The sequence below is a fragment of the Myodes glareolus genome, chromosome 8, assembly GCF_982192425.1.
Source record: "Myodes glareolus chromosome 8, mMyoGla1.1, whole genome shotgun sequence".
Lineage (NCBI taxonomy): Eukaryota > Metazoa > Chordata > Mammalia > Rodentia > Cricetidae > Myodes > Myodes glareolus.
Window position 1 is genome coordinate 30,711,203 of NC_142033.1, and position 12,611 is coordinate 30,723,813.

Genomic DNA, 12,611 nt, shown 5'->3' on the forward strand with positions numbered 1-12,611 from the left:
CAGCCACCTCTTAGATGCAAATGATAACGGCTTCTGGTAGGTACAGGGACCACGTTTCCGAACTCAGGTTGGAAATGCGTGTTTTTAATTTCTTGGATCCATCTACCTAAAGTCTTTGAATGCATGAAGACATTATGCAGAAAGTGGTGACATGAAGTTCAGGAGCCACGGGGAGAAATGAAGACTCCTGGGGCGGGCACAGCTGAACCCGCTAGTCCCTTCTGGATACATTCCCCGGGAATCTCTCTGTGTCTTCACCTAGCGTGGGATTCCCCAAGTCAAAGCCACATGCTCTGGTCCCAGTGGGTCACAGGGCAAGGGGGAGAAGGTCCCAGGGTCAGCAAGGCTTTCCTTGGTGAGCGTGGAGGTCAGGGATGGGAATGATCCAGTTTTCGTTCTTCGCTTCAGTTACGCATCGTGAAATAGGGGCCATAAGGAACCTGGGGTAGGGGCAGGGAGGGAAGGGCTAAAGAAGGGCTGATGACCGGCAGGTGGCAGCTGGAAGGGCATCTGAATGAAGGGGAGAACGGGGCTGTAAACAATAACCAGCAGATTGGGTAAGGGCCAGATTCAAAAATGGAAATCTGACTCCAGATGTTTTGCCCCATGTCTCCTGGGGGTAAAGCGTCCCCAGCTAAGAACCACTGTTCTAGAGCTACGCCCATATGTGGTCTAAACCTAATGTGGTTTGATATTTATCTTTAATCTGGCTAATAGTTAATCTGGCAGGGCTTCCAACCAGAGATTTGGCAATCAGCTGCTCCAGCCTTGGATTGGCTAGGTTTTCTGAACTTGAGACAAGCTAGAGGCACCCACCCGGGAAAAGAGAACCTTAGCTGAAGAACACCTCGATCAAAAGGGCCTGTGGGCGCATCTGTGGGCACTTTCCTTAACTGTTAATTGATGGAAGAGTGTCCAGCCCACTGCGGTGCCACCCCAGGCAGGTGGTTCTGAGTTGTATAAGTGGCAGGTGAATGCCAGCCACTAAGCGGCCTTCCTCCCTGGTCTTCAGTTCCTTCCTCTAGGTTTCTGCCTTGAGTTGCTACCTGGGCTTCCTTCAATGATAGACTGTAACCTGTTTGCTGAAATAAACTCTTTTCTCCCCAAGTTTGCTTTTGGTCAGCGGTTTTCTCACAGGAACAGGAGGATCAAACTAAGACAAACCCAGTCACTTTGCAAAGCAAAGTCCAGGTTCCTGTGGAGAGGTGACCAGCCCAAGCTCATGGGAAGGCTGAGTGGCTCCAAAGGAATCTGAGCCCACGTCTTTGAAAATGACATCCAGAGTTCTGGTCACTGTGCTCCACACCAGATCTCATAAATTTGACAGTGTACTTCCTTCTTGCAGGGACAGTTATATAAAGAGATGACCGGCATGTTTAATATTTCTCTAAAAAATCCCTGGCCAAAGTATCCCCTGAGGGAAATGTCTCCTGTCCCTCAGAACTCAATGGCACCATGTCCACCCACCTCCACCCAGCTCGTCCCCCACCCCAGCCTTGCCCAGTGAGCAGGGAGACGCAGATGCATGACCAAGATGAGCCCCAAGACGCCCCTCTCTGCACAGCGCACCCCACCCTCAGCCACCCAGCATGCCAAGTCAGGGAGCAAGGGCTTGCATTTGGTCCGGTGTGATTTCAGCCTGCACTGGATTCTCGGCCTCCCAGGAAGAATGCACACCCAAAGCCCCCATTCAGCCAGGGAAGGAGAGCTTCAGCAGCCCCCAAGAGGCTTGCAGGTTGCTGAAAAAGGATGTCTTCCAAAGGCAAGTCGAGCAGGGAGCGGCAGTTAGTACGCACTCTAAGCATGTCCAGAAGCAACACATCTACAACAGCGGATGGAGTCAGACAACAGGACATGGAATCACAGCCACGGACCTGGGGGGAGCGGGAGGGGGGCTTCCTGTGGCCACCTGCTCCAAGCCTCCTTAGGAGTGTTGGCCATGAGCCTGACACTGTCCTAAATCTCCGTGGACGGGGGAGACTCCCACTGGCAGGGTCTTTTAGTGCCAGTGTTCTGGGATGAGATGTGGGAAGAGGGAACCTTCCTTTCTCTTCTGAGACAGCGTCTTGCTATGCAGCCTAGGCTGGCCTTGGACTCTTGATCCTTCTGCCTGCACCCCCAAGAGTGGGAATTATGGGCATTTGCCACTTGGCTGAGTTTTCCTTCCATTTCAATTGATGGATAATGACTCTACACACTTGTGGACTACTGTGAGGTTTCAATACACGTATATAATACATAATGGTCAGCCAGGGTGATTGGCATATTCATCACCTCATCCATTTTTCACTTCTTTGTGTCGGGAATGCTCAAAGTTCTCCTTTTTAGCTATTTTGAAATATCCTATAAATTATTAACCATAGCTACCCTACTGTGCTATAGAACACTACAACTTAATAGTCCTTCTAACTGGAATGTGTCCATTGACCAATGGAGATGGAAAATCATTTCTTATTTCTCTAACGGGAAGGACATTCATAATGTACTTCCGGGCATAATGCTATATTGTCACTTAATTAGGAGTTTTGCCACCGTCACAAAAAGCACAAACAGGCCTCTTTACTTGACCAGGGCTCTTTTGAGAGAATGGTTGTTGGCTTATCCTGATGCTTAAGAGACAAGGAGGAATGAGACAAACATGATCACAGCCTAGACAGAAACGAAGTCCAAAGACAAAATGATTGTTGTGGCTCCAGACAGAAACGGAAGGAGAAGGTAAAGAATCGCGGTTGATGGAGAAGGACAGGGACAGCAAAGTACCGAGAGTCAGGCTGGGAAATGGGCGGAGGAATGTTAGGACATGGAGTGGACAGCTAAGGAGGACAGGGAGGGCGGTGGCAGAGACAGGAAGTGTGGAGGAAGGAAGAGGGAGAAGGGCCCAGGAAAGTGGCTACAACGCCTGAGGACCTGGAGGGCACAGGACGGGAAGAGGGCAGAGGGAAGGGAGCGTGCGACCAGGCCAAAGGACTGACTTATGTCGCAGACCTGTTCATCCTGACAAAATAAATAATGCTGCTGCTCTTGAGAACAAAAGTGTGCGCCTTGTCTAGAGGCCATTTTGAAATTCCCTAGGGAAAACAGACTCAGGCTGGTGGCTGGGAAGCCGAGGGAGAGGAACTGAGAGGCCGGAGGGGAACGGTGATGGTGATGGGAATAGGGCTGGTCTCTGTGTCCAGCGGCTTTTAGACAAGAGCTGGTGAACCAAGGCCGCGGCAGGTGTTTAAGGACCAATCGCTCACACCCTGACACACCCCTTCTCCACAGGTCTCTTTTCTCAACACCTTTCCGTGACTCAGAGGAGACCGGACTGCTGTGACATTCTATAAGGTGTATTGACAACTTAAAGATCCCTACTAAAATTCAGCTGGTGGTTTGAGGTATCACGCGAACGATATGGGAACTGATGATTTTCATTGCTTTCATTTGCCCACGGTCCAGGTACGGTCAACAAAGGACCCACAAGCAGGAAGATTAGGCCGCTGTAAGCTGGCCCCACAAGCCCTGTCTTTTCACCCATCGCAATTCTCTCTGGAGAGGAAAGAGGAAACTGGTCCATACACTGACAGCGTGTGCCGCTGCTGGCTATGAATACAGCTACTGTTGCGACTGGAATGCGAGCTCAAAGGGACTATATTTTGTTCATTCAGTTTGGGCCGTTTTGCTGTCATATGGAAGGCTTGGGAATGGATGATGGCATGGAATCCACATCCATATTTATGAGGCTGGATGCTGTGGTGTGGGAATGCCAAGTACATTGTATTCTGCAGATTTTTGCACTGCTGGGATCTAGAATTTCCCAGATTTTTTTTTGTGCAGCCATTTTTTTTTCAAATCATGTCCATGAGAGCAAACAACAGAGGGGAAAAAAGGTGATGTCTTCCTGAGCAAACTGCAGGTACTCCCATCATGAAAGCGAATTCTTTAAAAAAGCATGCGGATTTAGGACACCTGTTCTAGGGAGAACTGGCTGAGGTCAGATGCTTTGCTTTCTGCCCTTGATGGCTGTATTACATGTCAAAATCCTCAAATGTAGGATTTTGGAATTTTCAAGTAAAATCCACTTTAGTAGGCGGCAATTGCCGCCAAGGACCGAGGCCCGCACCTACACCTGTATCAAATAATCCATGGGACACATAATTTAGGCATTTCCCAACAAAAGTGTGGCAACCACCTGTGGGCATAGCCAGGCTTCCTCCGGTTGCACCAGCAGCTGGTATGTACCTCCCAGCTGGGTGTGACCTTCAGCAGAGAGGCCCTCTCCTGACCTGTACTCCTGATAATGTCAAGGTCGATGCGGTACAGATATCACCAAGGGCAACGTTTTTACAGCCACCGTGTGCCGCAGTGAACAGGGACTTCGCACAGACACCATACTTTAAGAGCTGGAGGAGCCTTGGGGCTTGCCCATCACCTGCACCTCCTTATTGCTCAAGTGGGGAAAGTGAGAGTCGCGGAGATTAAAGAATTACTTGGCCCAAGGTCACATGACCACATGGTGGCAGAGGCCTGATATTTTTTACTGCTCTGTGTTCTCTCACTCGTTCGAGTGGTATTCATCCTTACGGACTGGGCCTTCAAAAGGGCGCTATTGCTTCAATCCCTATAACTAAGTGTTTATTCAAATTTGTTCTCACAGAGCACATTTTTATACTCGGAAAAAATGGGCTCTTGTTCTTTTAAAAAGCTCAATAGTTTGCCACGGAAATTTTGCCATGGTAAAGTGATGTTGTTTAAGACAGGGAAGGCTAACTGTGCTGGTCTGCGTTATGCTTTTAGTGGAGCAATGCTAACAACCCCTGTGGGTGCCAGACAGTTCTAGGTGCTATGACACAAGTGGGCACTAGGGGGCAACCTCTCCAAATGCAAACACCTTCCACTCATGTTCATGAATTCTAAATGAATGCTGGATGGTCTCTTAAACTATTTTTTTTCTTTTTGGCTAAATTTCATTACAACAGAATATTTAAATATATAATTATGGCTATTCATCTATCCAGAACATTCACTGTCAAATAGGTGTTCTTCATTATTTAAAAATAATTAAATTATTATTAATTAATAATTAATAATTAATTATTCTCCATTAATAAATTAATTCTCCATTAATTAAAAAAAAGAACATAGACATGTACACAATGACAATTCCAAACATAAAACACACATGCCTCCGACACAGCTAAACTCTCCCATTCCATGCTGGAGCCTAGGAGGAGGCGGTCTCCTATGCTTCTTCCTGGGCATCCACAGCAGCATAAAGTTGTCGTGGGGGAAGTGCAAAGCATTCATGCAAGTGTCTGCAGTCACCAGATTTGGGGGACTTACCAGGAACATACTGCTTAGGCGACTGAAAAATAAAGCACAGTCTTTTGGGAGTGATTCAGGTAAACCTTAGGTCACTTAAAGTCTAAAAATCCCTTTGGCTCTGACCGTGGTCCCCGTTTCCAGCCTCGAAGAGCAAAGCCCCTGATATTCCCAAAGCCATCGTAGAGATCAGAGGAGGAATGGGAGGCCAGCGGCAGAGGCAAAACTCAGCAGAGCTCATCTGACGGGATGCTGTCCAGATGAGAGCGCTCACACTAAAGACTCATTCTGCTCGGCTCGCCTTCCCTCCCCCGTTGTGTTAATTGTATTGCCACTTCAGGGAAGTTGATGGTTTCATGTTTTATTAATTAGGAGATCAAACTATTTAAAATCTTACCTTATTGTTAAAAGAAACCACAGCCCTCGCTCACAGATTTTGAGTTTCTATTTTTTTCCCAGTACTGCGCAATTGCACGGCACATGCTTTATAACCCTTAAATCACTTTTCAAAGTGGGAGCGGTGTGCAGTGAACAGTACAGAGCAGACATCGTTGGCGCCCACGGGCCGTTATCCACCTTTAAAGGGCTTTCGAAGCTCCCGCGAAGGCAGCTGTTTCATGGTCTGAATCCTGCACACAGCGTTTCTTTTAGAGAAAGATTTATGACAAGGCAGGGGCTCAGAACTAGCAGAGGGAAGTGGGTCCAAGTTCTCCCTGGCTATTCCTGTCCTCCTTCTTCCACCTGTGAAAAGCGAGAGCTTGCTTCTTCAAAGTCGAGGAGTCTAAGAGCACAGCCAGCAGGAACAAAGGGGAGCCTGGCTAGGAAGTGCTGGGGGTTCACGAAACAGCCTGGGCAGGCTTTATGGGCGGACTGTGGCCCTTGGTCCATGTGGGTCTAGGCACAATGATCTGGGCAAGGTTCCAGGGTGTTGGCTGCTTCCTGGTTTGTCCCACATCCCCGTCCACTGACTGTATGACCACAGCTCATAAAATACACAGCTTACGTTCGGTAGAAACGAGCCCGTGCGAAAAGAAAGGCAAAGTTACTTTGGAGAGCTGGGATTAAAGATATGTGCCGCCATGGCAAGCTCTTGTATCCTTTTTTTCTTCTCATCCATTCCTTGATCCAGTCACTGTTGTGGACATGCTGTCAGATGGGACTCAGCAACTCGGAGCCCTCTGTCCAAAGTCTAGGGAGTCCCCACGCACTCCCATCTCAGAAGTGCTTGCCTTGGCATAACTTCCTGGTGAGGGAAATGCTCAAGCGATGGGAGGGCCCTACATAATGAGACTCCACAGTCTTTGTTCCTTTGGCGTTTCCTGGGCCCATTATTTTAACGACATTCAGTATAGCACCGTTTACTACACTTTCACTGTCAGGGAGTCACCAGCTGAGTCAACAGTAGGTAAGAAAACCACCCCCACCCCACTGCAGGGTGAAAGGAGTCAGCAGGGATCCTCCCAAGACAGGGTGGCTGGAAGCCGCATTTACAGCCACCACAGAGCCTCACCCCGCCCCATCTCCTGCTGGAGACTCACAGGATGGATGTGCACAAAGTGGCCTCTGTTGACGGCGGCTCTGGTGCTTAGTGATTGGAGCTCTTTCCCACAGGCAAGCCCTGGAGCTTATCTTAGGTACTTTTCCTCACATCCCAGTCAAACTGGAAACAACTGGAGAGGAGAGGTGGGGGAGCACAAGCCGTGCGGGTGGGTGCAGCAGTGCTAAGTGTGCCTCTCATGGGAGAAACCGAGGGGAGCACCAGATCTCAAAGCCTCTCCCCCGAAGCGACCCCTGGACCTCCCACTCCATCACTCAAGGACCCAGCGGGGTCTTTCCCACTTCCCTCCACAGAGGGCGGGGGTGGGGCTCCTCTGCTCTGCTCTGCCCATCATCTCAGGCAGTCTTACCTGAAGAGTTTTGACTTTGCCCAGGATGTTGTCCTGTGACATTGCTTGAACTGTCTGCTCATTTTCTGCTCCCCCATCAGGGATAAAAATACTGTCATGGGAGAACGCCCGTGCTCCCATAGAACAGGTGGAGGACCTGGAATGCAAATACGTGCTTCGTTTTATTAGGATGATAAACGTCTTCTCCAGATTCAGTTCTCTGTTCCTCCTGACTCAAAGGGGCTCTGCCCACATCGCTTATCTTATTCAGAAAGTCCTTCGACACCGTGGCTTTCCTGCAGAGGGTCAGACAGGGAGCAGGGGAGATGAGAGGGTTCTGTGGGAATGAGAATGTGGCTCTCTCATGATATTTCTCAGGACCACTCAGGGCAAGAACTTCAAGAGAGTGTTTCTTTGCAGAGCCAATGGTCCTGCTCAGTTTTTAACCAGAAGACTTGCCCAGATGAGCTGTCCCTATCAGGTTTGTTCTGTAAAATCTTTCCAGCTGGTATTTATGAAGCGATACACAGATCTAGAAGAGGTAAGTGTTTCTTTCCATGCCCAGTCAGACTGCAGTACTGATATAGAGCAAGGTTTTGGAAGAAGGGGCTACCAATGCCTGAAGATAGAGCCAAGGGGGAGGAATCCATGTTGGAGCCATTTTGACATGTTTTGTACATATAGAACATGATATAGATCCACAGTTCACACAGCAAACTGCTGTGGTTTGAATTCAAAACTCCGTGTATTGGAAGCTTGGTCCCCAGTGTAGCAATGTTAGGAGCAATAAGACCTTTGGGGGGGGGGGGTCATTGTGGGCACCATCCTTGGAAGGAATTCTCGTGAGCCCATAGTTCTATGAGAAAGAAGAGGAAGCCCAGGCATTCCCCATACTCTGGTTTCCCTTCTACCCAGGTGACACATAATGTAAGGAGCATCCATTTCTGGCTAGATCTGTCCTCTTGTGATGCCACCCACGTTGACGTAATGTAACCAGGGGGGTCATGACCAGGGCTGGCACCATGCTATTTGGGTTTTCAGCCTCTCAAAATGAGCCAAACAAACTTTTCTATCACATCCAGCCTCGAGGAACTCAGGTATTTTGTTACAGGAATGACAAGGGGGCTGGATGTAGCTCAGTTAGTAGAGGGCTCAGGATGCACAGAGCCCTAGGCTTACTCTCTATCAACAAGAAGAAAATAGATGCCTTTCCGGTTGCAGGGTTGCACCGGAGAGACGTCTGGACATCTCCCTGATGAGAGGCAGGAACAGTGAGAAACTCAGGAGAAGGAAGCCCCAGGAGATAGCCGTTCCTTACTCGAGCAGACGTAGCAGCTTGCCCTTCCTGTGACAAGGCAGAACATTTCCAAGGTGACACAGCAAGGTCTCAAGGCTGAGGGAGCAGCACTCTCCCTCCTTTCCAAGAAAGGAGCCATAATGGGAGGTTTCCACTGAGAGCAAGCGCAGGAAAGCGCAGGGTAAAGGTGACCTTCACCAGTTCCCCCATAATGCACTGCAACTCAATTGCTCATCTACCCGGGTCTAGACGGAGCTGAGAAGATTATGGCATCTAATTTATGGAATTTCAGGAAGCACATTAAAGACCATCTGAGGTTTAGGGCCAAGAGATTCGGGCGAGAGCCCGCGTGACCTTAGCTCCGAACAAACAGTCACGCAACTTCCGGTGTGATGAACCCCACTGACGAGTGTTAGTTTCATTCTCTCATTCACTCCTTGCCACCCTCATCTTACTAGAGACGATGTCGGGGGAGGGGTAAGGACCACACCGAAAGCCATTCTAGTCGAAGCAGTAGTATACTACTGAATGCAGCCCCATGCAAGCCAGTTGACATGCCTTGGAGACAGTTTTAGAGTGTGGCCACCCAAGCAGGAGAGAGAGTATGGGGAGGAAGACAGGCAGCATGTGCCAGGAAGGCTGGCGTGTCAAAAGGCTGAAGATATGAAGTCACTAGAATAATGGTTCTGCCGTCAGGAGAATCACTGGCCTCCATAGGGCAGCAGCTTCATGTGTGAGCCATGATGCATTCTTGTTTTTGGAAATACGAAGCGAAAAGAAAGTTCTCACCATTTCCCAATCCTAAGAAACGGGGATGTTACTCACATAGGTTAAAAAAAAAAGAACCTCTAGTTTCATTCAATGATGCCACGAAAAGGCTTTTCATCCAATGGGTTAAACCTTTCCCTGTTTTCTGTCTTAAATTCAGACTTCTGGTTACAATTCAGATAAGAGAAGAGTGATTCATTTCTACATCGTCTATCAAGATTTTTATAGAAATCATGTTTTTAGTGTGTATTTGTGCATGTGTGTACACATGTGTGACTTGTGGGTAGAGCCCAGAAGGCAGCCTTTGTTGTTTCTCAGAGTCACCCACCTTGTTTTTAGGGACACGGTCTCTCACCGGGACCTGCAGCCTGCCCGTTAGGTGAGGCTGGCTGGAAGGTACACTCTGGGGATCCTCCAGTCTCCCCAGTGATGACACGGGAAGTGTATGCCTCTAAACATGCCTTCTCATGCGGGTGCTGGGCCCCAGACTCAGGTCCTCACACATGCGTGGCTAGCACTTTCCCGGCTTATCCGTCTCCTAGCCCTTGTACACGGCACTTTTTAAACAGTTACACATATAAACAGGCTCTCAAATACTCATACCCACACATGGTTCCATGTTTAATGTTTAGTAAATTCCACTAATTTCTTGCAGTTGTATGTGCAGAGTACAACAAGGCCAAGCTAAATTCTATTTCCGTTGCCATGTCTACACACTGCAACCCTGCCTCAAAAACACAGAAAGAAATACATGCTCCACAACAAGCAAACAACACCCCAAAACAAAACAGAAACAAGCCCACGCCCATCCTGCCTTAACTTTTCAAGTTTTAATATCTGATTTGTTTTTCGGCTGTTTTGTTTTTTTCTCCCAAGATGGCTATCCTGTCCCTTTGCATTTCTACATAAATTCAATCCTGTCTCCCCTCCTCTCTTCCTCCCCCTTCTCTTGTCTTTGTCTGTCTGTCTGTCTTTGGTGCTCCTGCAATTACTTTCACAATGGGCTTAGATCTGCAGACATATCTAGGGCTAATGTCTTTGCAATACTTTACCTTTTAATCTAGAACATGGGATGTGTCTGTGTGTTAAGATCATCTTTTCTTTTATTATTATCCTAGTATTTTTTGTATTATCTTAATACTCTTTTGAGTAGAGCTCCTGAACATAACCTGATAGATTTATTCCTATATATTTTGTGGTTTGACTTTTTCGTAAGTGGTATTAAAAAAAATCTTTACTTTCTGTTTTCTCACTGTTGGAATGTACAATAAAATTGTTTTTAATATACTGATCTTATGAAAAGAGACTTTGCTAGGGTTGTTTAATAACTATAACAATATGATCTCTAAGTCTTTGCATATCGTGTCCAAAATAAAATTAGGTTGTCTACCCACAAAGCACCACTTTTACCCCAAGCCTTTCTTATCTTCTTGCTGTTTCCTTTCCACACTGAGTCAGCTAAACTCTTTTGTTGACAAAAGGCAGTGGAAGTGGTGATGGCAGATATTGTGATGCTCCAAACCCAGGGCGAAAACACTCCACTATTTTAAGATGTCTGGTATTGGCCAGAATTTTGATGGATATGCTTATATGGCTGTTATTTTGAAAAATGAAATAATTCATGTCATTTTTCCTTTCAGAAGATTAAAATTTTGTATCTTGTTTGCTTTTTGACAGTTTTGCTCTGGCATGGGCAAGTGTGAACTTCTCTCCAGTTTGCACGGCTTCTTAAATCTGAGGCTTGATATCTTTCATCCATTCAGGAGAAGCTCTCAGCCTTAATTTCTCATGTGATCTCCAGCCATTTTTCCTCTCATGCCTTTTCAATGCCCAGCATGAGCCTCTTGTCTTTTGCTCTCTTTTCTGTATCTACCATTCTTTTCACACTAATCTATATCGCACTAATCTGTGTCCTGATCCAGACCTTCCAGCGAGCTATGCTCTGACCCACTCTTTGTCTAATACGCTAGGAAAACAATTTGTTGATGTTCTTAACTTCAGAATTAATTTTTTATCTCAAATCATCACTGTTTGTTTTTAATAGATCCCAATTTCCCAACAAGATTCTCTGCTATGTCAACTATTGTCTTGAATGAACCAACCACAATTGCAGGCAGCAAGCAACAAGCGGGAGGACTCGTCAAGGCAATCACACACTGGTCCATGGCTGACCAGCAACCTCTACAAGACTTGGACTCACCTTTGATCTGTCCCTACCTCTCAGGCATAGTATCTGAACTCTCACCTGGGAGCTGGGTTATTTCCAAGCACCTCCATCCATGCTAGTCCGTGAACTACTAGCTTTTCTTCCAGCCACACAGACTACTAAGATTTGCCCTGGTTTTCCATCCTCTGTCCCTGGGGCAGGGGTAGCAATAATACTTCAGAAGGAAATCTGCTACCCAGACACGGCTTCTTTCTTTGGAGTTTCTCTTCTATTACAGAACTTTTACCTTCTGCTATAATTTATACACTCCTTCAAAAAGTTTATTTAAAAATTTCATGTTATGATAATATTCTTCCTTTCCTGAGTCATCCCAGATCCTCCCACCTCCCCACTCAACCACCTTCATGTTCTACGCTCCTATCAACAACCACCCCGTTCCCAGAAAACAAAAACAAAAGTAATAAAACAAAACCCCCTAAAAGCTCCTAAGACAAAAGAGATGAAACCGTAACAGAACAGCACAGGAAACATGGAATTCATTTGTGTTAGTCAGACTCCTGAGCACGAGGCCTTCCATGGAATGTGGTAGACATACCCAGAGGCACTCGGTTGGAGACAACCTATCTTTCCTCCCTCGGCAGGTATCACTGCATCGATTGCAAATAGCTTCTAAATTAGGGGTGGGACTTTGTGTCCACTTCACCATCTATCTCCATGCTGAAATTTTGTTTGTCTTGAATTCGTACAGGTCTCCTGTGTGTTGTATAGTCTCTGAGTTCATACGTGCATCTGGCCTGTTGCATTTGAAGACACTGTTTTCTTGGCGTTATCCACCAACATCTGGAGCTGACGGTCCTTCAGCCTCCTCTTCCTCATTGGTCTAAAACCCATCCTTGAAAGACAGGATTTGATACGGATGGATGTACCATGTAGGGCTGAGTGCCCCAAAGTTAGAGATCTTAATCTCACCCCAGCCTCAAACTCTAAATTTTGAGTTTACAGCCGCAGGGCATTTACCCTAGTTCTGCTGATTTCTGTCAGCCACCTGCATTTTTTGGCCTCTTGCCTTGAGCCAAAAGACCTTTAATAACCACAGGAGAGAAAATAGCAGGTAGAAGATTGGGCTCAGCTCTGGGTTCCTTCTCTACAGGAGATAAGTGCTCAAGGCTGTCTCTTGGCAAGGAAACAGACC

General features: G+C 47.1%; 1 protein-coding gene across 6 annotated transcripts in view; it reads right to left on the reverse strand.

Annotated features, from left to right (window-relative positions):
* Window positions 1-12,611, reverse strand: part of Cracd (capping protein inhibiting regulator of actin dynamics) — a 221,756-nt gene that overhangs the window by 24,971 nt on the left and 184,174 nt on the right. For 2 of the 6 annotated variants that reach the window (XM_085691734.2, XM_085691735.2), the window contains 2 exons: window positions 7,209-7,344; window positions 5,323-5,344 (listed from right to left, as the gene is read on the reverse strand). The exons of 2 other annotated variants lie outside the window; for them this stretch is intronic. In XM_085691734.2, coding sequence (XP_085547860.2) covers window positions 5,323-5,344; window positions 7,209-7,306 — 120 coding nt within the window. In that variant the 5' untranslated portion in view covers window positions 7,307-7,344. The remainder of the gene's footprint in view (window positions 1-5,322; window positions 5,345-7,208; window positions 7,345-12,611) is intronic. 2 more of the 6 variants (XM_048414917.3, XM_087908943.1) reach the window with 1 other exon arrangement.